This window comes from Capra hircus, chromosome 3 (genome assembly GCF_001704415.2).
Source record: "Capra hircus breed San Clemente chromosome 3, ASM170441v1, whole genome shotgun sequence".
Lineage (NCBI taxonomy): Eukaryota > Metazoa > Chordata > Mammalia > Artiodactyla > Bovidae > Capra > Capra hircus.
In genome coordinates this window covers 29,633,070-29,659,938 of record NC_030810.1, presented here as the reverse complement: position 1 = coordinate 29,659,938, position 26,869 = coordinate 29,633,070, and the positions used below count along the sequence as shown (strand labels likewise).

General features: G+C 40.5%; 1 protein-coding gene and 1 pseudogene across 3 annotated transcripts in view; one reads left to right on the top strand and one right to left on the bottom strand.

The window, feature by feature from the left end:
• On the bottom strand, positions 669–15,795 carry LOC108635617 (annotated as a pseudogene).
• Positions 16,127–26,869, top strand: part of USP24 (ubiquitin specific peptidase 24) — a 167,636-nt gene continuing 156,893 nt past the window's right edge. For 2 of the 3 annotated variants that reach the window (XM_018044626.1, XM_018044619.1), the window contains exon 1: positions 16,127–16,560. In XM_018044626.1, coding sequence (XP_017900115.1) covers positions 16,243–16,560 — 318 coding nt within the window. In that variant the 5' untranslated portion in view covers positions 16,127–16,242. The other variant, XM_018044630.1, reaches the window with a different exon arrangement.

The following is a 26,869-nucleotide window of genomic DNA, read 5'->3' as shown; positions in this document are numbered from 1 at the left end:
CATTTGTTTAAAAGGCTATCCTTCTTCCACTGAATTGCTTTTTACTACTTTCTCAAAAATTACTTGGACATTTTTGTATGGGTTTATTTCTGGTTTCTCTATTTTATGCCTTTGATCTGTATATCCTTCTGTCTTGAGTACTTCAGCTATAGTATCAAATAGAGTGAGTCTTCCAACATTATTCTTCCTTTTCAAACTTGTTTTAGCTATTCTAGGCCTTTTGGTTTGATATATACATTTTTAATATAAAAAATGATTGCTGGGACTTGGATGGAAATTTCATTAAGCTTATAGATCAGTTTGAGTTGAATTGAAATGTTTATTATGTTGAGTTTCAATAAATGACCACTAGATGAACAATAAATGAAATGGTATATCTCTCATTTGTTTAGATCTTCTTTCTTTCATCTGCATTTTACAATTTATAGCATACAGATCCTGTACATGTTTTGTCAGATTTTTATCTAAATATTTCCTTTTCTGTGGAGCTTTTGTAACTGGTATCGTGCTTTGAATTTCAGTTTCATATACGTTTATCTGTATATAGATTTTCCTGGTGTTTTCGTCTTATAAACTGCTACCTTATTAAATTTATTTATTCTAGGATTTTTATTTTTTCCTCTGGGGCATTTTATTTACATGTATGTATTACATCCCTAGCAAAAGAATTAAGAGAGTTTCCCTCTTGTGTGTTTTGCATCTTGCTTCTGCATGGTCCCTGATACCAAGTGAGGTTATCAGTATATTGAAACCAAACTGATGAGACAGGAGCAGGTTATTCTGCCATTTTTCTAGGTTTTTGAGTTGCACATCAAATCTGGGGCTGATCACTCCACACTTATTTAGCCTGCCTGTGAGGTTTACAGCAATTTTCTCAGCCCTGTGATTATAGATTATTTCAAATTTGCCATTGTAACCTTACTTTATCATCACAGTCAGAAACAGACGATGACTTTGGAGTACAGCCTAATAAGAACTTGTCATTTGCCTCTCTTTTCAGCATTGTTGATACTCTTGACAGCATCATCCAGGACATTGATGCAAACCAGTATGATAGCATGGAAAGAGATAGGATTTTGTTTTGTTTGGGGAAATTTTTTTGTAGATTCCTTGTGGCTGTCTATATAGACAACCCTGTTGTCTGCAGATCAAGACAGCTTTATTTCTTCCTTTCAAATATGTATATCTTTTTTTCTGTGAATATTCCATTTTAATAATTTCTTTGAGAATAGAGATCATATTTAATGTCCCTTGGTTAAACTCAGAATCTAACCCATGGTAGGTATGCAGTGGGTGTTTATAATGATGAAGTAGCAATGAAGGAGAACAGGATGATCTGAGGATGAATCAAGTACCAGGAGCTGAAGAAATTCTACCTCTCTTTGCATCCCTGCAAAAAAAATAAGCAACCTATAGAATGCCTTCTTATTGTGTTGGTTTAAAACACAGGGAACCATCTCTTTGTGTGTTTTATCTCTGGCAGGGCTCTGAAAACTGTTTTAAAATGCCTACCTACTTACCTCAAATGTCCATGCACACCTATCCTCTCTTCAAATTATTATTTTCTAGGACTGTGCACAATGGAGTGCTGGTAAAGGTCTAACTGACTACCTCAAAAAAAAAAAAAAACAGATTTGTAGCATTTGCTGATTTCTGTGGTGTAAATACTCCCACCATGGCCAATTTATAGCTACCAAGTTGTCACTAAACACAGAGATGAGAAGAAATGAACAGTACCACATTTTTAGAATTCCACAGATACTGCAGACATAAATAATCTCAAGATCATAGTTAGCAGTGAAATGTATTAAAATGTTAGGAAGTGGTGAGCTTTTTGGAGCTTATATGACCTTTTTCAAGATAATGTATTTAATTTTAAGTTAATATAATTCTATGTTAATCATGACTATGTTTCTCAGCTGACTCACAGTGTTCCTAAAAATTTAATAATTTGCTTTCATGAGATGGTAAGCGCCAGCTCCAGTACCCCATCTACTGTGCAGCTTAACTGACCCATATATGTTCCAGATGGAAACCAACTATGCTAAATTGGGTCTTTCATTAGACAAGAGGGGAAAGTGAAGTTGATCTTACTAAGCAACTCTCAACTTTCTCCCTCATTTCTGCAAAACAACTGAGGATCAAACTAAAAGTCTCAGTCAGACGATATTTCAAGTTAGTGGACCAAAGACCCATTTCTGACCTCTTCTCCCTTGTCTGCCTCCACTAGAAAGACTAAAAAAGCTAAGCACTCATTTTCTCAACTTACAGTGAGGCTGAGTTGCCAATGGAACATGAATCTGCTGGGCAGTTGAGAGTGGTCTGAAAAACCTTTTTGCTTTCCTAATGAAAAGACTAGATAGATCTTTTACTCTTCCTTTCTGTCTCAGATATGAATATGATGTCTGGAGCTGCAGTAGCCATTTTGGAACCATGAGGCAATATGGGTGAGGCAAAGGCCAAGAGAATTGAAAAGCTACTAGCTGGGGATTTTTTATTTTATTCAGTGTATTTATTTGGAAAACAAAACAATACACTAAAGATAAACTTGTCAAAAACAGGTCTTATGAACAAGCATTTAAAATGTTTAACATTGGACTAATACAATAACAAAATTGACCTGTGAATTTTTGAAGATTGTTGTTGTTCAGCTGCTAGTCATGTCCGACTGTTTGTGATAGAAAAGGTCTAATTTGGTTTAAATAAGCTCTGAAGCACCTTTATGAAACTTACTTTGCTCAATTGGTATGATTTTAAAGACATTATGTGTATATTAAAGTGAAGTGAAAGTTGCTCAGTCGGGTCTGACCCTTTGTGACCCCATGGACTGAGGTCCACCAGGCTCCTCTATCCATGGGACTTCCCAGGCAAAAACACTGGAGTGGGTTTGGCTGTGGATTTATTGGTCTTCCAGACAAAAACCAAACCAGCAGACTCCTTCAGACTTAGTGTTACATGAGGGGAAAAGCAAATTCTATGATGAGTTTTCTGTTATTTACAGCCAAAACTATTCCTAGCCCATATAGACAGGAATTTCATCAGTTTTGCCTTCCACCACTCTAAGAGCTGGAAGTAGAATAAGAGGAAAGGCAACTGATAGGCCAAGCATGGTGCTGGCTGGTTTTCATACTTCATTCTCTTTAAGTTTCACAACAACACTATGAGAGATGACATTTATAAATATGTGTAATTCATCAGGGTTAGTCATACTTTGAAGGAAGTGTGTTTTAAAGGAAGATTTGACAAAGCCGTGGTTACGTGGACCTTGAAAAATTAATTTCAGTGTGAATTTCCAAAGGTTTGAACACGTATTCTTCTTCAGTAAATGAAAAGTACATCACACAAACATTTCCTTTGGATTAATTAGATACAAACTGCCTGAGAGACATAGCATCCACACTACCTTCTGCCAAGTAACTAAGGACATTTGGTTTGACTAATAAACGGTGGGGAACACTTCTCCTTTTATCAAAGCTGGCTTGGGTTTCAAGGGAATTTAGAAAAGATCTATCTCCCTTTCGGCATCCATTAATGAAGAGGAGGAAGTGGTACTTTCTGTGGCGTGGACTGGTCAGAGGAGCTTTCCCCGGGGATCTAGAACTTTCTCAGTGAGAGTTAGGAGGGAAATGGAGGTGAGCATTTCAACTGCCCCATCAATCAGCCAGGAGTTAGAAGTCCCTGTGCCTTCATAATGTACGAAGGAAACCCTGGGATGAGACAGGAGCCCGGGAAATCGCAGAAGGTGCCAAGGGAGAAAAATGAGGGTGGAGTGACAGAAACCACATCAGAAATTACTGAAAGAGCAGGGGATGTATTATTCCACCTCAAGGAATGGAATTCCTACTGTCCCGTCACTCATTAGTCATTCGGAGGAGAGAGGTATTTACTGAGTGTCTCCAATGAGCTAGGTCCTGGGGATGGAGCAGAAATTAATAAGTAAATGTAGCTTCTGCTGTCATGGAGTTCACGGTCTAGTCGAGAAAACAAAAGGTTAAAACAAGTTATAATAAAGTAGCAGGAGAGTTATAATTAGTGAATGCTGAGATTTATATTCATTGTCTCCCCTTTTCATGGCGTGATTATGTGGTGACATGGAATGCGGAGAGAGCACTGGACTAGAGCACCTGGTGAGCTCTGTTTAGTTCAGTTCCAGATCTTCTCCAGCTGTGTGTCCTTCGGTAAATCTCTTTACCCTCTCCATCTTTCTTTTCGTTTAAAATGAAGTCAAATTAGTTGGTTATGATTCTATTATTTATACCAAAATATAGTGGCAGTAACTTTTTAAAAATTATTATTTATTTTTGGCTGCACTGGTTCTCCGTTGCTGCGTGTGGGCTTCCTCTAACTGTGGCGAGCAGGGGCTACTCAGATACTGCAGTGGTGCACTGCCTTCTCATTGCAGTGGCTTTTCTTATTGTTGGGCGTGGGCTCTAGAGCAAACAGGCTCAGCAGTTGTGGCACACACGCGTAGTTGCTCCGCGACATGTGGGATCGTCCCGGATCAGGGATTGAACTCATGTCTCCTATATTGGCAGACGGATTCTCTACTACAGAGCCACCTGGGAAGCCCTATCACCCTGCTTGGGACAGGCCCTTCTCAACAAGTACTATTTATTTATTCTTCAATGTATTCAAAGGAGCACCAATTACACTGGCTGTTTCTAGGTTTTGAGTTAGAAAAAAATAAAGAAATAATTTGAGAAGTGCTTGATTAAACAAAATTCTCTCCCACAAGACTTCCCAGAGTCTTCAAATTTGCCTTATGAATTTCCAGCTGGGTCAAGTAACATGACCATAGGACCGTGTGTCAAGGAGCAATTGTGAAGACATCTTGGGAACTGCTCTCTGTCTGGCTGATGAGCCAGTTCACTGTGGCCAACACAGCTTCAGCGAGATTGCGACCATCATCATTGGTTCCTTTCCTAGCCGAGCGAATGTCTGCAAGGTGTTCACTCTGCTTCTGACGACTACTGGCTGTGGGACTTGCAAAAGTCAGGCCAGTTCTTTGAGTCTCAGCTTCTTCATCGGTACAGTGATGATGTTAGACTCCATGACCTTTTGGAACCCATCCAATTGTCGAATTCTCTGCTTGCGGGACTGTACAAGGTTCTGGGAGACTGAATGTGCAGTATTTGGACACTGGGCCTGTGAAGGCCAGGAAAGGCCCAGGCTGGTGTGTGGGGAATGGGAGGGGAGCTGGGGCACTGCAATCACAGCTCACGGCAGCCACTGGAATCACCTCCACTTTTTGGAGATTTTCTTCCAGCATTCTGGCATAACAATATCTGGATCATCTCATCTTTTTAAAATTAAGGTCTCTCATGCCACTAGACTCATCTACCTTTCAGATTTTGATGGATCAAAACTAGAGACTCAAAAACCAAAAGGTTAATGTAACTGAATGTTTGCCCTGTGGATCCTCAAATGCCAAGAAAACCTAACAGAAAGAGTGAAGACTGTATGACTCAGAACTCTGGAATCCTGAGCAACAACTTTGTCCTCCTTATTCAAATTTAACCAAGACAGCTGTCAACGAGCTGTCAATCCCTTCTCTTGTGCTCTCCTCAAACTAACCAACAGGAAATCTTCTTAGGGGTGCTTAGAAAGTGTTAAATGAAATGACAAGAGAATGAAAGGAAACCTTTTGAAAACTGCAAATGCTCCACAAATATATTATTTTTTATCATTATTCATAACGTTTATTGTAAAGTAATTAACCTCCAATTAAAATAAATAAATTTATATTTAAAAAATTAACATGTCCAAATAGGGAAAAAAAAATAAAATAAAAAGAAGAAGATATTCAGAAAAAAAAAAAGTATAATTTTGCTTTACCACAGACATTACTTCAGGCAAGTAATTTATCAGCTCCACCCTCCACATAAAACGGATGTGGTAATAGATGGGAAAGGTTAACTAGAAAATGACGGTGGACGCCTTTGAAAATTGAGGATCACTGTAATACTTAATTAGTAGTAACCATACAATTGTGAAGTTATAAACACATCTGCATCTGAGCAGACCCAGAGCCTCTGCTACTTTCTCACTTGTTGCCATTTTGATTTAGTCCATTAGTTCCGCTAGCCTATAATTAGCACAACACCCTAGAAAATTAATCCATACTGGGGAGTCAGCATTAGGGAAACGAAACAGACTTCTAAATCGTGTTGAAATCCATGTTGAAATGACGCTAAATCCTGACAGCCAGGTCCTCCTGGTTTCAGAGGAACTAAAAGCCTCAAATCCTGAGTTTTCACCTACAGAGAGGGGTGTCCGTGTTTCTCTTTTGAACAACTGAGTTTCAACACTACTATCAAGGCAAACATATTCCTTATTCAAAATTTTAATCAGAGAGCTGTAAGCTGTTATATTATGACTGTACGTTTTTCAGAAAATATAATTGAGATAAACTGCCCAATTCTTATCTCCTGATAGGAATTCTGGGGTCAGCCTGAGCAGGAGGGTTCTGAAGGGCTGAGCTAGCAGAGGAAGTCTTGTACTGGAAATTGTGAGATTACTGAAATCTGAACCCATGGACAGAGGGCTCCAATGTGCAGGAAGGGGTACTAAACATTACTATGGTCAAGAGGCCACAGGTAGATTAGCCACAATATGGAAAGCTGGAGTACAGGACCCGCTAACCAAGAATAGGGAGATGGAAATGAGGCCCAGTAGGAGAAGGCGATGGCACCCACTCCAGTCCTCTTGCCTGGGAAATACCACGGACGGAGGAGCCGCATAGGCTACTGTCCATGGGGTCGCTAAGAGTCGGACACGACTGAGCGACTTCACTTTCACTTTTCACTTTCCTGCATTGGAGAAGGAAATGGCAACCCACTCCAATGTTCTTGCCTGGAGAATCCCAGGGACGGAGGAGCCTGGTGGGCTTCCATCTATGGGGGTGCACAGAGTCGGACACGACTGATGTGACTTAGCAGCAGCAGCAGCAGCATCAGCAGAATAAAAATGGGAGTGTGTGCTTGAGGCACCTCTGCCTGAACAGGCTTTGCTTTCTTGAGCTGCCATGTAGTGTCATGTGCAGGTGGGTATGCTGAGCTAAAGGCCAGGAACAAGGTCATCAGAGAAATAAATGACTCCTTTCATCTTTCTCTTTTTGTAAAATCTTTTCACTTTCCAAATTAAATAGCTCTAGTCTCCTTGCCCGGAGAAGGAAATGGCAACCCACTCCAGTACTCTTGCTTGGAAAATCCCATGGACGGAGGAGCCTGGTAGGCTGCAGTCCATGGGGTCGCTAGGAGTCAGACACGACTGAGCGACTTCACTATCATTTTCATGCATTGGAGAAGGAAATGGCAACCCACTCCAGTATTCTTGCCTAGAGAATCCCAGGGATGAAGGAGCCTGGTGGGCTGCTGTCTATGGGGTCGCACAGAGTCAGACACGACTGAAGCGACTTAGCAGCAGTCTCCTTGCCTTATAAATGCTTATCAGCTGTAACTGCTTTATTCCCAGTTGTATGCATATGATATGATTGGTGAAGTCTGAAGCCAAACTTTCCTAATTAATTGTCAATTCATCTAAAGCCTAAGTTATCACCTACCCTTCTGGTTGAATCCTGACTTCAGATCATCCATTCTTAAAATCGTGGAGTCTTTTCTTGTTCTTGATCATAAAATCCAATTGCCAAATCTTAAAGACTCTATCTTCTACGTACTTCTTTTCATTCTCACCTCATAGCTGTTTATTTGATCTCTTACATTCAATACACTAATGCCAGTTTAATCTTAAAGTACATCTTCCATCACGTTATTCCCAGACTCACAATATTTAATAGCTGTTTAGTGCCTAACAAATTCAGGAGAAGGCAGTTTGGCAGTCAAAACCTTGGCCCTATTTCCCACTCAAACCACAGTCCGATAGCATGCATTTCCTCATGCTGTGGACTGCTGGATTCCTAGCTCATCCCCTACAGGTGAAAAGCTTCCCAAAGAGAGGGCAGTGCAATCAATGTGCACACACAGGGGATACATCTGCCCATTAGTCATGGGGGCTCAGGAAAACCCATTGCTGCTGCTGGAAAACTATCCAAAAGCTAAGCTGGACTGCCATCAGGTCAGTTGCATCATCTTCTGGATGGAAAGACATCATATTAACTTTTCAATGACACCTCATTTGGAAATATACTTTCTTTACTAAAGGGTGGGAGGAACCTTGAACTTAAAAATTACCTCTTCCTCTTTCTTCTTTTAGCTTTCTCCATTTTTACATACCGATTTTTTTTTTTTTTCAGGAAACAATCAGAATCTAGATTCCTCTAAGAGTTCCTCTAAAAGTAATTGCTCTTTTCCTCCAATATTGTGTTAGTTGCTCAGTTGTGTCTGACTCTTTGCAACTTCATAGACTATAGACTGTCAGGCTTCTCTATCCAAGGGATTCTCCAGGCAAGACTACTGAAGTGGGTGGCCATTCCCTCCTCCAGGGGATCTTCCCAACTCAGGGACTGAACCCTGGTCTCCTGCATTGCAGGCCGATTCTTTACTGTTTGAACCACCATCACTGTGTTCTTACACAAAATATTAGCAAACTAAATTCAGTTACATATATAAAGTAGTACCACCATGATTAAGTGGGATTTATCCCAGAATGCAAGATTGGTGTAACATCTGAAAATCAATTAAGGCAATGCCCTAGATCAACAGAATAAAAAACAAACCACATAATTATCTCAAGATACAAAGAAAAAGTATTTGACAAAATCTAATACCCTTTTATGATAAAACACTCAACAAACTAGGAATAGAAGGAAACTATCTCAGCGTAAATAAAAGCTATATATGAAAAAGCCACAGTGAATATCATACTTAACGGTGAAAGACTGCGTGCTTTTCTCCTAAGATCAAGAACAGTACAAGGATGGCTGCTACTACTATCTCTATTCGACACCGACTGACTAGAGGTTCTAGCCAGGGCAATTAGGCAAGAAAAATAAACAAAAGGCATCCATCTTCTGGAAAAGAAAGAAATTAAACTGTCTTTATTCACAGAAAACATGATCTTGTATATAAAAAGTCCCAAGACAAATGTTAGGAAACTGTATAATTAATAAGTTCAGCAAGCAAGGTTGTAGTTTACAAGACTAACATACAAAATTCAATCATATAATTGCATTCAAATAATCCAAAATGAAGTTAATAAAACAACTCCATTTATAGTAGCATCAAAAAAGAGTAAAACATTTAGGTATAAATCTGTCTAAAGGAGTATAAGACTTATACTCTGAAAAGTAGAAAACAGTGCTGAAAAAAATTAAAGATGATCTAAATAAATGGAAACAGTCTATGTTCACAGATTGAAACAGTGTCGTTAACATGGTGAAAGTGAAAGTGAAGTCGCTCAGTCGTGTCCAACTCTGCAACCCCTACTAGGCTCCTCTGTCCATGGGATTTTCCAAGCAAGAGTACTGGAGTGGGTTGCCATTTCCTTCTCCAGGGGATCTTCCTGACCCAGGGATTGAACCCAGGTCTTCTGCCTTGCAGGCAGACGCTTTACCGTCTGAGCCACCAGGGAAGTTCCAGAAGTTCCAGTTAACATGGTAATACTCCCCAAATTTGTCTACAGATTCAGTGCACTCCCTATTAGAATCCCAGCTGACTTTTTGTAGAAATTGACAAACTGATTCTAAAATTAATTTATAATTGCAGGGAACCCGGAATGGCCAAAATAATTTTGAAAAAGAAGAACCAGTTGGAGGACTCACACTTGATTATAAAATTTACTAGTTAGAAACAGTAATCAAGAGAGTGTAGTACAGGCATAAAGATAAACATATAGATCAATGGAATAGAAATGAGATTCCAGAAATAAACACATGTGTTTATGTTTGATTTTTGACAGGGATGCAATACCATTCATTGGGGAAAGAACAGTCTTTTCATCAAAGAGAATTGGGACTACTAGATACCCAAATGAAAAGAATGAAACTGGACCTTTACCTCACATCATAGATTAATACAAAAATTAAGTCAAAATGCATCAAAGACCTAAATGTAAGAGCCAAAAATATAAAATTCTTAGAAGAAAATATCAATGCAAAACTTCATAACATTGGATTTGGCAATGATTTCTTGGATATGAAATCAAAAGCATAGCAACAAAAGAAAAAATATAAACTGGACTTCATCAAAATTTAAAACTTTTGTGCTTCAAAGGATACTACCAAAAAAGTGAAAAGACATCCACAGAGTTGGAGAAAATACTTACAAATCATAAAGCTGGTAAAGGATTTAGATCTAGAATATAAAAGAACTCTTGCAACTTAATAATAAAGATAACTCGATTCAAAAAGGAACAAAGGACTTAGAATACACCTTTCTCCAAAGAAGATATACAAATGCCAAATAAACCCATGAATAAATGCTCAGCATAATTAGTCATCAGGCAACAGCAAATTGAAACCATAACACTTCATGCCCACTAGGATGGCTATAATCAAACAGTCAGATTATAATAACTAGTAGAGAAAATGTGGAGAAATTGAACTCTCATATACTGCTGGTGAGACTATAAATTGGTTAGGCTATTTTGGCAACAATTTGGCAATTCCTCAAAAAGTTAAACACTAAGTTAACATTTGACCCAGAAATTCTGCTCTTAGGTATACACCCAAGAGAAATGAAAACGTCTGACCACACAAAAACTTTCACATAGGTGGTTACAGAAACATTATTCATAATACCCTAACAGTAGAAACAACTCAAATGTTCATTATGAAGGGATATACAAAATGTTATTACTCAGCCATAAAAGGAACAAAGTACTAATGTATGCTATAAATATAAAGCTTGAAAACACTAAACTAAGCAAAAGAAGCCAGACAAAAAAACCACATATTGTAAGACTCCACTTACATGAATTTTATAGAATAGGTGAAATCTATAGAGAATGAAAGTCGATTTGTATTTGCTCAGCACTGGCGAAAATAAAGTGAGTGAAGTCGCTCAGTCATGTCCAACTCTTTGCGACCCCATGCACTGTAGCATACCAGGCTCCTCTGTCCATGGGATTTTCCAGGAAAGAGTACTGGAGTGGGTTGCCATTTCCTTCTCCAGGGGATCTTCCCGATCCAGCGATCAAACGTGGGTCTCCCGTATTGTAGGCAGATGCTTTACCATCTGAGCCACCAGGGAAGTCCTGGGGAGAATAAGGAGATATAATAAGGACAGCTAACGAATGGGTACAGTTTCTTTGTTATCATTGTTGGCTGTCACTAAGTCATGTCCAACTCTGCCACCCCATGGACTGTAGCATGCCAGGCTCCTCTGTCCTCCACCATCTCCCAGAGTTTGCTCAAATTCATGTTCATTGAGTCCCTGATGCTATCTAACCATCTCATCCTCTGCTGCCCCTTCTCCTTTTGCCGTCAATCTTTCCCAGCATCAGATTCTTTTTCAATGAGTCGGCTCTTTGCATCAAGTGGTCAAAGTATTGGAGCTTCAGCATCAGTCCTTCCAATGAATATTCAGCGTTGATTTCCTTTAGAATTGACTGGTTTGATCTCCTTGCTGTCCAAGAGACTCTCAAGAGTCTTCCTCTGGCACCATAATTCGAAAGCATCGATTCTTTGGCGCTCAGCCTTACTTATGGTCCAACTCTCACATCTGTACATGACTGCTGGAAAAACCATAGTGTTGCCTATATGGACCTTTGTCAGCAAACTGATGTCTCTGCTTTTGAATACACTGTCTAGGTGTGTAGCTGAAGAGAGAATTTGTGAACTAGAGGAAAGGACAGAAAAAAAAATCTAGACTCAGGCAGAGTTAAAAGAATAAAAAACACAGAAACAAGCAGAAGAGACAGATATGATTCAATGAAAAGAGCCTCATGTTTATTTAACTGAAGTCCCAGGAGGAGAAGAGAGAGAAGGAAACAGAAGTAACATAAAGAAACAATAGCCAAGAATTTTCCAAGCTATGAAAGATCTCAGACCACATATTCAAAAATCCCTACAAACTCCACTGAAAACAAGTATAAGGAAAACCACCCCTCGACACAACCAAGAACAAAAAGATCAGTATCATAGATGGAATAAGAAAACTCTACATTTTCATTTCAAAGGTCACCTAGGAAGGCTAAATGGTCTTGTCTCCTAAATAAAATCCCCATCTTCACTCTTCCTCTCTTCTACACCATTCTCTACACTTCAGTTAGGTTGGTCTTAAATTTTTAAATAGCATCCATTACCTCTCTCCTCTACATAAACATTTCAGTGACTTCTCACTCCCTCAGAATAAAGTTCAAACTCCTTGTCACAGCTTAGGTGGCCCTCTCAGATCTGGTGTCTGTTTACATTTGCTTCTAGATTCCTTTCTCACTGCTACCTCTCTAGAACTCTACACTCCAGCCACTTTCCACTGACTTTTTCTCATGCATGTGTGTGTGCTCAATCATGTGCAACTCTCTGCAACCCCATGGACTGCAGCCCGCCAAGTTCCTCTGTCCATGGAATTCTCCAGGCAAGGATACTGGAGTGGATTGCCGTTTTCTACTCCAGGGGATCTTCCTGACCCAGGGATTGAACCCTCGTCTCCTATGTTGCCTGCATTGGCAGGAGGATTCTTTATCACTGAGCCACCTGGAAAATCTCCACTCAAAAAAAAAAACAATTTTTTTTTATTGAAGGATAATTGCTTTATAGAATTTTGTGGTTTACTGTCAAATCTCAACATGAATCAGCCATAGGTTCCCCCAAATTGTTTCCCTCTTAAGTACTCCAGGTCCTTTCCATATGCTGTTCCTATTCCTTTGAACCCTCTCCTCATCTTACACTCCTTTTCCTGGCTTTCCTACTTTCTATCGCATTATTGTTCAAATAACATTTCCTTTGGAAAACTTTCTAGATTTCCTAGATTTGGTAATTTATGCCCATAGAGGGCAAGAAATTTGCTCCTTACTTTCTGAAATTCTCCAATCAAAGCACCTATCACATTTTATGATTACTGTTTCTCTCTCTGTAAAGCCTTTAAAGTTCTAAACAGGCAGAAACTATGTGTATTTTGCTCACATTTGTCTCCCTAAGTCCTTGGCCTGGCTCAAAACTGACATTCAATAACTTTAAAAAAAATTACTTATTAATTATTACAAGAAACCTCTCATATATTATCTTCAAGACAGTCCATTATACTTCTCTTCCAGACCAAGCTATTTCTTTTTCTTCTTAAAGTTTCTAAATAAGGATAAATGTGAATTAAATATTTATCTTGGAGGGTCCTTTAACATTTTCAAGATATTACTGCAATAAAAATAAAAATGTAAGTGAAGGTATGAATATTCATACCACAGGTCCCTCTCCTCCTATCCTAATTCAACAGAGTTTAACGTTTTTACTTGCTTTCTTACATGCAAAAAAAAGTGTGATTATACTACCAGCATCCTCAAATGACACTCTGGCTTTTCACTCACTCCAAAATTGGGTTCAAAAATGGCCTTCCTTGTTTCTCGTAGCCTGCTATGGCTCCTTTCCAGTTTTTATCACAGACTTTTTCTCTGCTTCCTCTTCTCAGTTCAGCACAGCTTCCTCTGTCATGTTCTATAAACCTGCCACTGTTGATGAGTCTTTTTATGTGCCATCTGAATTGGTCGGCTCTGTCTCATTACCTCTTGAGTTCTATTTTGAATTTCAGTGGCAATTTTTTTCTTTACCTGCTACTTTCTCTTCCTTTATAACTTATTTCTTAATTTGGTCATTGATTTAACTCTTTAAACATAGGGCAATATTGAATATGATCCCCTTGCCATCTTCACATTTTATCTACTGTTTAAAGCCAAGAACAGTACCTGCTGCTGCTGCTAAGTCGCTTCAGTCATGTCCAACTCTGTGTGACCCCATAGACAGCAGCCCACCGGACTCCCCCGTCCCTGGGATTCTCCAGGCAAGAACACTGGAGTGGGTTGCTATTTCCTTCTCCAATGCAGGAAAGTGAAAAGTGAAAGTGAAGTCGCTCAGTCCTGTCTGACTCTTAGCAACCCCATGGACTGCAGCCTACCAGGCTCCTCTGTCCATAGGATTTTCCAGGCAAGAGTACTGGAGTGGGCTACCATTGCCTTCTCCTAGCACCTGACAAATACTAAGTATATATTTGTTGCAAAATTAAACACCTTTGGCAGGTACTCTATGACAGGTTGATTAGGTTGATTCAGATTACTTTTGTTCTTCATATACCACAGATAAATATCTAAAATGTCATTGAATACCTAGAAGTTGATAACACTTAATAACATTTTATTTCAATATACACATTGTGATCTGATCCAATTATAAGCTTTCTTCCTTAGCAAGTTCTTTTTTGTTGCTCAGAGATGGAAGAGAGTTTTGTTATTTTCATTAACACATTTAGAAAACTTTACTTCCTTTGCATATCAGTCCTAGTCTTTGGTCTATAATCTAGTCTTTAACCAGTACAAGAAACACAGTTACTTCATTTACATGTTAACTAACAATGACAAATTCACCCTGTAAATCAATTTGCTGGTGTTTAAAAATGTAGACAGCAAGTAAGGCTCATGGTCCAGGGAAAAGGATACTAATAGACTGCAGAGAAAATTTCTGGGTACCACCCTTAATCTAAGATTTGGGGTAAATGGGGATTTTAGTGAGTGCCTGGGTTGGCAACAGAAGGATTTGATAGAAAGACAAAGGTTAGATAGATGATGGACTTCATGGTTCAGGAAAAAACCAGGGTCAGGGTATTAGGAGATGGACTAAATTTAGCATGTAGTGAGATAAGGGGAAAGCATCAGGATCTTGGGAGAGGGTAGGGAAATAACTTAGGAGAAGCATGAATTAAAGGAAATTGAAGCGGGGAAATAGGAAGAACCAGGGCTTAGATGGTAAAGTCAGTGGCCCAAAGATATGCCCCCTGGGTAATAACGCTAAAAGTGAAAAGAGAGAGCAAAGGAAGCAGTCTCTGAAGGGGAAGGGGAATGCTCAAAGGTGGAAATCCACAGGGGTGCTGTCGCCTCCCGCAACGGATATAGAAAAGAGGGGGCACAGTCCCCCCTCAAAAGGCAGAAACATAGCCGGAATCCTGAGTTAGAGTGCACTAAAACGTGGGTGGGTCGGTATCAGGAGGGGAACAGAGGTCCAAGGTGCTGGGATGAGTCAGAGGCTGAAGGAAGGAGATGCAGTCTGGAGTTTTGGGAGGTTTACAGAGAGAGCACTGGGATTTAGAGTTCAGATTGTAAAAATATGTTTCAGACTCTCAGGGGGCTCTGGCATGTGTTTGGTAGAGTCCACTCAGGTTAGCCGGGGGTACGTAGGTGGTGGTCAGTCAAGGACGGAAGGCAAATTCAACAAGGTCTGGGAATTCACTTAAACCAGTTAAGGGTGATTTCAGCGAAAGTTGGGAGGATTTAGGTCAAGAGTATGGTGCATTTCAGCCCGAGTGGGTCGATTTGCCCGGTTTGTGGCATGAATTAAAGTGGGCGCTGAAGGGTATTTCAGGCAGCGTGGCTGAAGGACTTCCTTCAGGACTGCGGTCCCTGTCAGACCGGGTTGGGGGTGGGTTACAGCAGCGGCCAAGCGCACTGCGTTTAGGAAGGAGTGCGTTCCGGGCCGCGCCGGGGCGAGCGAGTCCGGGAGCGGGACTCCAGCGGGGACTCCGGGGAGGTTCGGAGGGAACAGCCGTCAGCGCAGGGCAAGATCGCCGGCTCTGGGATGTTCCGCGCCGCGAGCTGTGCTTCACTCCCGCCCCTCCCGATCCCGGGGGAACCTGTTGCTGGAGGAATGGGCGGGCGGCGGCGGCGGCGAACCCTCCATCGCCTCCGCCTGGCCCTCATGGCGGCCCTTTCGACCTAGACGCTGCGCGGCCGGCCCCTCCCTTGTTGCCTCTGTTTTTTTTTTTTTTTTTTTAAAAAGAACGAAAGAAAAATCAGCCCCCAACCCTCACCCGTGACCTGCGGGCCCCGCGGCGGCTCGTGCGGCTTCCGGGAGCGGAGGCGCGGCCCCGCGGGCCGGAGGAGGCGGAGGCGGAGGAGGAGGCCAACATGGCGGCGCGCAGGGCTGGGCCGGGCCGCTGCCGCTCCTGAGCGCCCCACTGCCGTAGCTCGGCTCGCGGTGCCCACGCCCGCGCCCAACCTGGCCCGGCGGCCGCGGAGCGCGCAGCCCAGGAGCGCAAGGGCCCGCCCGGGCGCGGGGACGGCGCAGAGGCAGCGCCGCTGGGCCCGCCAGGCCCCGGACCCGCAGCTTCGCTGCTCGCCGGCCGGCGGGGCCCGGAGGCCGGAGCCATGGAATCGGAGGAGGAGCAGCACATGACCACGCTTCTGTGCATGGGCTTCTCGGACCCCGCCACCATCCGCAAGGCCCTGCGCCTGGCCAAGAACGACATCAACGAAGCTGTGGCGCTGCTCACCAACGAGCGGCCGGGCCTCGACTACGGCGGCTACGAGCCGATGGACAGCGGTGGCGGCCCCAGCCCCGGGCCCGGCGGGGGCTCGCGGGGCGACGGCGGCGGCGGCGGCGACGGCCCCTCCCGCGGCGGGAGCACCGGAGGCGGCGGCGGGTTCGACCCCCCGCCCGCGTACCACGAGGTGGTGGACGCCGAGGTGAGGAGGGGCGACCCGTGACCCCCGTGGGAGAGGCCAGCGGGCTGGAGTTCCGTGGGGAGGGGACACACCCCACTGGGCTTGAAGTGCGGAGGGCGTGTGGAGCAGGGGAGGCACGGAGAAAGGGCAAATGGAGCAACGGGTTCGTCAGGACGGAGGCCACCGGGCTGCGGTCAGGTGGGGAATGGAGTACACAGAGTAAGGGCTGATGAAATTGAATTGGGGATGCGGGGCAGGGCTGCGCGGCAGGGTGGGGAGGGGTCTCTCGGGCTTTGAGCTGAGGTCACCAACGGGGCAGGCCTGGGAAGGGGATGAGGAGGAGGGTCCAAAGCTGGCATCCCCGAGATGGGGGAAGATGACACATTGGCCTGGAGAGTGTGATGGGGGATGGCGCGTGTTATCAGGCGGTCAGAAATGGGGTACTAGTAGACTAGGCAAGGACCTGAGATTTCGTGGCCCAGGGTTTCAGTGAAAGAGTGGGGGAAGGCACCAGGTTCAGAGTCAGAGAAAAAGTGGGATGGGCCAGCGAGAGTAAAGGCCTTTGCTGGGTCAGAGGGAGGACTTGAGGTTACCATGGGATTTGGGTTTTAGCCAAGGACCAGAAAAAAGAGATTGTTTGGGGTCTAAAATGAAGAGGGACTGGGGAAAGGCCAGGAATGACAATAATTAATATGAGATGTGGGTTGGGGCGTCATCGATAAAATCAGGTATTAAAGCCATGGGGATTAGACTGAGAAAGGGAGATAAGAGGCCAGGACAGGAGTCAGAGCTGAGGAGGGGCTCAGCAGTGTTGGGACTGGAGTTGGAAGATGAAGCTGGGACCAAGTCTGGGTACTGGTCATCGATTAAGTCAGAAATGAGGGAAAGCTAGACTGGAGAAAGGGGTTGTAGCAATGAGGGTGCTCTGCGGAGGGACAGGGACAGGGTGGGAAATAAAGGGACTGGAGGAGTCTGTTAAGGAGAAAGGGCCATCTTAGGTGAATGGCTTCGATCAGAGATCTCAAGTCTGGGTGGAGACGATTCCTTCTGTGTAGTTTGAGATGTGAGCAAAGAACATGAGGGAGAAAACAGACTTTACCTCTCTTTTTTGTTTTTAAAAAAAGGATCAACCAGAAGCAACAGTGTTGGTGAATAATTCCTTTGCAGAAAAATGACAGCTCATGATAGGGATTTTGGTCCGATTTGCTGCATAGTACATTTCAAAGGTTCAGTAGAGCAGGTTGGCTTACTCTAGTGGTTTGGGTTTTTAAGTAGAGATGTGAATTTTGATAATTCTTAATGAAGCTAAGCCTCCTGAAAGGATTTTTTCATAAATAATATTCTGTCTTTTTAGTCACATGCTTTGGCAGCATGGGCTGAAGTAGCTTGGGAAAGAAAGTAGCACTTCAAAAAACTAGATTTCTTCACAAGATCTCTTTGGTTTCCAGACTTCCACACACTTGATTGATTGCCCTCTGTTACCCAGTAACTCAGCTGTATCACTGACTAGTGTATGGAAGTGACGGTTGTAATTATTCCTACTTTGGGGGAAAGGTCCCATATAATTAAATAACTGTACTTAAATCACTTTAAGAAATAAGCTTCTGTTTGCAAGCCCCCATCACTCTTCTCCTTGTTCCTTTTAGTTCTGACCCAGTTTTGAAATCAAGAAGAAAGCCACTGCTTTTTCTGAAGCTGCTTTTATAGTTCTTCAAAGTTCAGTGTATCCTCATTTTGTGAAAAAATTTACTCTTATTTTTTCTTTTATCACACTTTTTAATTTCCTGGAATTGCAAAATCAGACTAAATTATAATGCTTGGTGGTACTTTAACATTAACTGTACTAATGTATGTTTAAATACTAACATTAGCTGACCTGCCTGAATATTTAAACACTGAGAATTGGAACTGGCTTCCTTTCACATGAATGACAGGCTGAGGAGTTTGCTTTCACGTAAAATCTAGAGAATCTATGACTTTCTGAAGACCCGTGTCAAGCTTTCATTTCCTCTTGACTTGTGGATTTGGCTCTACCATCTAATTTTGCAGGGTCACACAGTGGGAGGTGGGGGGTGCTACTGGTGACTGAGGATGCTTTACCCAGAAGACTGACAAGGATACAGGCACATGGGAACCTGGTGAGAATATTTAATCCAGTTGTTGCCTCTGTAGTTTTACAAATCTACTTGCATGCTGCTTGTGCAGCTTGTTGGTCATCCTTGTCGACAGTGGGAACCTGAGGCATTTGATCTTGGGAAATAGGGAGGAGCACCGATCATTTTTGAACATCTGTACGGTGTCAGGTGCTGTTAGGTGCTTTATACATTGTACTTAATCCCCAGTGAGGTACTTAATAACATCACTATTTTAGAGCTGTGCTTAGCTAGTGGCAAAATCTGAATTTGAAACTGGTCTCTCTGACTTCAAAGACAGTGTGTTTTTCATTCTACTCAACTCATGGCTTAAGATTGAATTCATTTTAAGATAAAAAAGAAAAATAAAGAAAGAGACAAATTTGAGGTTCTTGTACAAGCTAGGAAAGATGTGGCTTGCAAGGGCTGAATCAAGGCATTGGGAATAGGATAATAGAATGAAGGGAGAATCCTACCTTTAAAGACTTCAGAAATTAATGCTTAGTTTGTCTCCTCGGTTTTACATACACAAGCGGGCAAGCCCCAAAGGGGAAGTGACATGTCCCCACAGAGTCAGTTCATGAAAGAGATGGGACTAGGATCCAGGCCCACTCACTGCAAGTCCAATGCACTCTCTCCCTACCAGCTGCCTGCCTTTCAAATGAAAAAAGGACAGGACACAGTAGAAGGTTGGAGAAAAGAAAGTGTCATAAACAAGGTGAAGATTGTCAGCTCTTGTATAATCTACTTGTTTTATTTCTTTAAAATGAGGTCCTGGTCTGAAATTATATAAATTTGTATTGGCCCAATAGGAAATTTCAGTTTCAGTGTCCTCTGAAAAATGTTTGGGAATATACAGATCAAAATCCAATTGTTAAAAAAGAAAAAAAATGATTGCATTTGTTTTGTATTTGTCATTTGGTAACAGGAACAGTCCTCTCATTTGGTAAGCATTTAATCCTTCCAGGTTCCAGGGCTGGGAACAGAATGTGGAGGTTACATTCTGGTGGATCTTAGTGCAAGCCTCTAGTTTTACAAGAAGTGACTTCCCAAGGTCATGCAGTTAGGTAAATCAGTTTAGTGATTTGGGCTCGTGCTATAATTAGGATTTGGTTTAAAAATTAAAATTTGGAAAGTAAAAGCAGTTAACTTCTGGTTCAGTAGCACCAAGGAGAATGCAGGTAGAAAAGACTCAGATATCTAGTAGAATACATAACACTGCACAGAAAGCCACTTTTTAAGATAATCTTCCAGTGACGTAAAGGTACTGCTTTGCAGAAAGTTGTGCTGGGTGTAGATGTGTTTTAATTCTCGGTGTCTTGGTCTGGATGGGATTTTGAAAAGTTCACCAGTTTTGATTTTGAATAGCTTTACTTCACAGCCTTTCCGCAGCAGGTAGGAGTCTGTTCTATTATTAAAGAGTGAGATCTCACAGCTGCTCCAAATAACTTATCCAGATGTTTAATACCCCTACTGTTAGAATTCTTCAGTGTTTCTTTTATGGTTAATGTCAGCCCCCTTGACCACTATTCAGGGCGTGCCCCCTGGTTCTGCCCTCCTAGAGGTGGGACAGAGTTGGTCCTTTTAAGAACTGTGATCCTATCCAGAGAGTTAGAACTTAGAAGCAGGAACCCTTTTAGGCACGTTTTAAAATTTAACGCTTGTGCGGTATACCTTACTTGTTACTAAGTTTCCTTGTTTTGTCTTGAGAAAATACTAAAATGGAATTTTTTTTGCAAGGAGACTTTTAACAGAAATACCTTACTGTTGCATTTCATGTTAATTCTTATTCCTAGAAGTGACATTTAATGCTATGATCTCACTAATATTGTGAACTCCTTGTTTTGTTCCGTTTAATTGTGGATAGTCTTCTGGAAATACTTTGTCAGAAGTATTTGCATGATTTCATTGCTTTTTTGTTAAAGAGCCCCAAAGTTGGTCCTGCTAGACTATATATAAATCACATAAAAATCACATTAATTTGTAACTCCTTAACTTATTTTTGCCTCTTTTTTTTTCTTTTGGTATTAAGTGGGTAGTTATACATGAATTAAAATTATACATTATATATTACATAATATTCTAAGGTTTATATTAAAACTCGTGTCCTTTTTTTCCTCTAAAATACACAATCCTACCTCCTTTGAATGTGGAGTAAATACCTTATAAATAAATTTTAGTTATTTGTGATTTGAGTATATGATTTACAGTTTCTGATCTACTGTGACTTGTTAAATTAGAAAATGTGAAATCTATTTATAAGTTTTAGAGTTAAAAAACTAAAATAATTCGCAGGACTTCCTTGGCAATCCAATGGTTAAGACTCTGTACTCCCAGTACAAGGGGCAGCAGTTCCATCCCTGGGCTGGGAACTAAGATTCTGCATACCACGGGGCAAGACCAAAAAAAAGGGAAAAAAGAATTCCAAAATTCAGTTGAAAGTACGTGATAAATAGAGACTCTGAAAGATTAATTTTGAAATAAGAATTTCTTTATTATCTAGTATATATGTGTCTCCTTTGTGAACTAGGCATATGAGTTCATCTGACTTGTAATTACCTGACCATTGGCTATTAGAATGAATGTAATTTGGCATGAAAGAAGTACCTTTTGTGTATCAGTGAGGTGTATTCTAGTGAAATCATAGTAGGTAGGGACAGCTTTATGCAACATAATAATCCTGTTAGCTTAAAATTTGAAACCAGTAACAATATTAGAAAAGTAAATGTTGTTTTGATAATTTGAGGAAAGAATTTCAACTGTAATATAACCTAAATAGCAGACATCAAGGTATTCTACAGCTTCATGCTTACTGCTCAAAAAGCATATAACATGGATTTTATTTGAATTTGAGTGCAAAGATGAAAAATTGTTGCTTACAAGAATTAACATATTTAGGAAGATTTGGTTCAGTAATAATTTTCCTGTCTGTGGAGTTCAGTTTTCCCCAGAAGTTTTTCTTATTTGAAATACCAAAGAGAAATCAGAAGTAAAATAGGTAAGATTAAACCATTTCAAAACACCCTCATATTCTGCATGCACTCAAGATCATGCACTTCACTTGTTTATGTCTTAGTTTGTTTTATTTTATTTGTTTAATTGCTTTTATTTTTGACTGTTCTGGGCTTTTTTGACCCAGAAAAGCTCATGCTTTTCTCTAGTTGCGGCGAGTTGGGCTACTCTAAAGTTGCAGTGCACTAGCTTCTCATTGCGGTGGCTTCTCCTGTAGCTCGCGCTCTGGAGAATGAGGGCTTCAGTAGCTGAGGCGTGTGAGGTCAGTAGTTGTGGTTCACGGGCTCTAGAGCACAGACTCAGTAAGTTGTGGCGCGTGGGCTTAGTTGCTCCGCAGCATGTGGGATCTTCCCGGATCAGAGGTCAAACCTGTGTCTCCTGCATTGGCAGGTGGATTCTCTACCACTGAGCCACCAGGGAAGTCCTAGCTGTTTTGTCTTTTTTTAAAAAAAACATAGTTCAAATAAGCTTTAATATTAGGTTTCCTGTCAAATTAGAAGTGTTTTGCAGTAGTCCAGACATGAGGTGATGAGCGGCTGTAGGCAGACACAGTAGTGAGAAGTGACAAGTAGCTCAGGGCTGAAGGAGGGGACAGGAAGCTTTGAAGGCAAGGCAGTGTGTGTGGAGTGATGCACGCGGCTCCGTGTGCTGCATGCCCCCGGGAGGCTGTTTCTACGGATGCCGCACTCTAGAAAAGGTTACAGTCTGTTCAGTTTAAGAAAGTTCTGGAGTGTGTAATACATTTTACCACGGTTTTGATTTCAAAAATAAGAAAATAAGAAGGAGAAAGTTGGGTGTATAAGGAAGCAAGCATTCAAGTACCTGGAAAATTGAGATACAAGGGACATATCAGCCTGAGACTTTTGCATTGTGGAGGCATTGCTAAGAAAGTTGTACTTCACTTTCAAGAGTAGATGTTTTTTCTCACCTTCCTTCCAGGGAGTTTTAGTTTCTTTTTTAAGTTTGTATTTCTCGTTCTCATTATTATAGTAGGAATTTATATTATTCAGTATTGAAATATATTTCAGTCACAATTGAGTAGTAAAAATTTTTTCTTAAGCTCATATTAGTAGTAGGTGACATTAGATTTGGTGTATGCTTATTTGTTCTGAAGAAAAGAGCTAACACAATTAAATTGGCATTTCATTTTGATAATCTCTACCAAAATTGAAATATTTTAGCCATGAAGTAGGAATCTTTAGCCATGAAGGTGAATCTTTTTCTGGGGCTAAGTTGAAAATTTTATTTTTCTTCTTGGAAATAAGTAATATCTTCAGTGCCTACCAAAGTCTTCTCACTTCTTAAGTTCCAGTATAGTTTGCTTTCTTGTAGTATCTTAAGTTGTTTCAGTTATGTGCATTGTGAAATTCAGTTGACAGCATTCGATATACTTTCACTTAAGATGTTTATGTTAGAAATATTTTATTAAAAAATAAATATGATATATTCTTTATCAGTAGGCTTCCAAAATGGTTTCTGAAGTTAAAATCTTTTCCAGAAAGATTTGTTAGTCGCTGTTGCCAGTGCTTTTCAATTTCTACTTTGTCTTCTTTTAGAATCTAGCTTTCATAAACAGATCAAAATTTTTAGGCTTTATTTCCCCCTTCTTTCCATTCCTCACTCATATTGGCAGTTTTGGTTGAAAATTGAATTGCTTTCTGCAACTTACCATTAGAAGCCTACCGTGTAGCATTTTAGTAGCAATTTAAATTATAGATTTAAAATACAGATCCTAAAAAATATGAAGGTATTCCATACTGCCAGTGGCAACACCATCTTTAATTTATTTAAGACTCCTTACTTTGTCTTCTTATCAAGTAGCCTGTTAATTCTAACCATACATATCTCTCCTGCCCTCTCTGTTACTGCTCTGGTTTTGTTCATGTCCCTTTCTTACTGTTCCTCTGTGCCACTCATGGGTACCAGAATGATCTTTGTAAAATATAAATTTTAGTTATGAGATAACCTTTCTTAGAAATGTTTGGTGGCTCTTTAATTCCTGTAGGTAAAATCTGAACTCCTTTCTTCCAAGGTCTCCGTCCTTCTCTACCCCACCATGCCTCCTGCCTTCCAGTGCCGTGTTCAGGGGCTGTCTGTCCCCTCACTCTCCTCCGCAAACCTCAGTAAGCATCTCTCTGGCTAACATGGATTTATTCTTCGAGATTACCTTAAATGCCGTTTCTCTTCAAGGCACGCTTGTCTCACGTGGCCACATTCTCCCAACGGCATTTTGTAGGTACACCAAGTAAAGAGATGATCATATTTTAGCTAACAAAAAGTGTATTTACGTGTATGTATCTGTATTTCCACTGGACTTGAGGAGCAGTTATATTTCTTTTGTATCTCTGTCCCTCAGACCCCTGGCTCACAGTGTTTGACTGGGTAAATAAATTAATGGAGAAGGAATACCTTAGGGAAATAAAAAATCAAATGGTGTTTGAAAGAATATTAAACCAGGAATTTGGGAGATAGTACATTGCTCTTCAGGGTTCTGTTGATTGCTGTTAAGTTTATTGGGCAAGTCAGTTTGCTTCTCTGAGCCTCAGTTTTCTCATCCATGAAATGGGCATCTTACACTAACTCTATGGTTAACTTTCATTCTTTAATCTCTTTGAGAAGTTAAAAGCTATGAGGGATTTGAGAAAATAGCATGTGTAAATATACGCACTTGGTTTTCTAAATAAACTGATGCTAAACACTAATGGCTGTTATTTTGGGGTGATAGGGTACACAGGTAATTCTCTTCTGTTTTACTGAATTAAAAAAAGATTAAGTTTTTAAAAAGTATATAAACTCTATTAAATGAAGACAAACCAAACTCTGGTGTCCATTAAAAATGAAAATAGCTTTAAAGAATGATTAAAGTATTTCATGATTCTTAGGAAAATTTTGCCTAGATTCTAAAATTGTTTTAAAACTTTGCAACTGAGGAGAGTTAAATATAGGAAGGTTTTGTGTTTTATGTAACTGAAAAACTGGAAAAAGTATATTACTTCCTAACATAAAATTGGGAACTTTTTTTAAAATCTAAATTTCATATTTGATTATATACTTACTAGATAGTTCCTAATTCTAGCTATAAGAAAACTGGCTCAGAAGATGTGGTTCACCAGGACTTTTCAAATTTGAGTCACATTTTGAGCTTTAATGGAGCTTCTGTTTAGTTGCTTTTCCTGCCTTTCTCCTTTTCTCCATGTTCCCCCATTCCTCACCTAATATCTCCGAGCGTTTTGCCTTGTTGACTGATTGTAGAACTTTGTTATCTATGACTCAGGTATGTTTGGACTCACCTTTAGATTAACCCACCAGAATTTAGAGACTCTCTGAGATCTATGACTCTGTCTTGGAAAGAGCTGTTTTTAAAGCATAGATTTTTTTTGTTTAGCTTTGCATTGCCAAAGGGATGGAATAGAGATGCATACCTGGCCAGCACGGCCTTCCCTGGTCACCTGTGATTTCTGGGACTTGTAGCACTGCTACAGGGAGGCCTGGTATGCTGCGGTCCATGGGCTTGCAAAGAGGCAGACATGACTAACTGAGCTAAGCTGGGCACTGCTACTCCTGACTGTTGGGATCTTGGTGGCTCCAGACTTAGCCTCATCTGCTGTTTTCAAGAAGACACCACTGGCGTGACTTAGCAGCAGCAGCTGTTTTTGAGAAACAGTCCACTCACTTGACTCTTTTCGGTCATTTGTTCACCTTAATGTACTCTTTCACGTCTACTTACTTATTTCTAAGAGGGCAAGACTGCTGTTTCTGGAATTTTTATTAAAATACAGGAAAAAGGTAGAGAGTTCTTAGAAGAGTTCTCTGATTTACATTAAATAAAGATAGAAATCAAATTCCAATGATAAAAACAGGCATTATACCCAAAATGTCAGAGCAGCAAGACAGGTAATAGTCCATTCAATAAAACACTTAAATCTACCTTCATTCAGTAAGTTTTTATTGAGCATTGAATGTATGCTCGGCCCTAAGTAGATGTTGGGAATACAGAAGTGAACCAATCACAGAGTCCCTTCCCTGTTACAGTTTCAAGGCTGATGGGTTTCCTCTGCTCTGTGTCCAGTAAATTATAATGTTATAATTCAGAAAAGTAAGGCCTTGAAGAGTTGTGGGTTAAGTATGAAGAGATTAGATCTCTCCAAAGCATTTGAGTAGTGCCTCAAGAATTTTTTTGTGATGTAATTTGATCTGTAGTGGTATCCATTGCCCGGAAACCAAGTGATACTATTTTTTCAAGTGATATTTCTTTTAGTGCCATGGAATGTACAGAATTTGTATTTATGTACTTGTTGCATGTTTAATATTAGGTTAATGATTCTCTCAACCAGCACCTCTTTTAAGAATGGTGCTAATTATTTCAGCTAAATGTCATTATATTTTGTTCTAAAATCGTATTTGTGCATTTTTCCCCCCAGGAAAGAGAAATTGCTCTAGAAATTGGCCTTTTTTTAGGCTAAAAATCTCTTATAATTGTTGATAATACCCCCCCAAAAAGATTGTTTTTAAAGCTAAATGAAAAACTTGTCTGTTATTAATAACATTAGGAATTAGGAATCCTTAGTTTATTATCAACATTTGTGTGTGTGTTGGGGGGGGAGTGTTTAGTTTTATGTTGGAGTGTTTTATGTTTACTAAAATACTATAATACTTTTAAAATGTTAGTACTTTTCATTTTGTAAGATTTCCTTCTGCTTCATTTGAAATGTTTTTAAATGAAACATTTAAACAACAGTAGCAACAGATCATCCTATATTTCACTAGTTTGTATATCATATTTGGTTTTGAGAAGATATCTGTTGTCTGTTGAGCAATCATTATTCAGTTATACCAGGCAAAAAATGTATGTGTGATATATAAAACTTGTACCATAAAAAACAATTGGTTCATGAGATGTGTGCAGACATACTGACATCTGTAGAGAATAACAAGCAAGTCCTGTTTGCTTTTCATTACTTTGGGGTTTTTATGGTTGGAGTATAAAACATGTCTGTGATAAAGAAGTTCCAAGTATTTGTTAAGGAGGATCAACTATCAGAATCCATGCTGAGTTACCTTGGATTCACCCAGTTCACAGTAATTTTAACATGGGAGAGAAATATCAAGAATACTTGGCAAGATACACTTTGTAAAACAGAGCAGTTATCTGTAGAACTGAGAATATTTTCTGTCCTCTCCTCTCT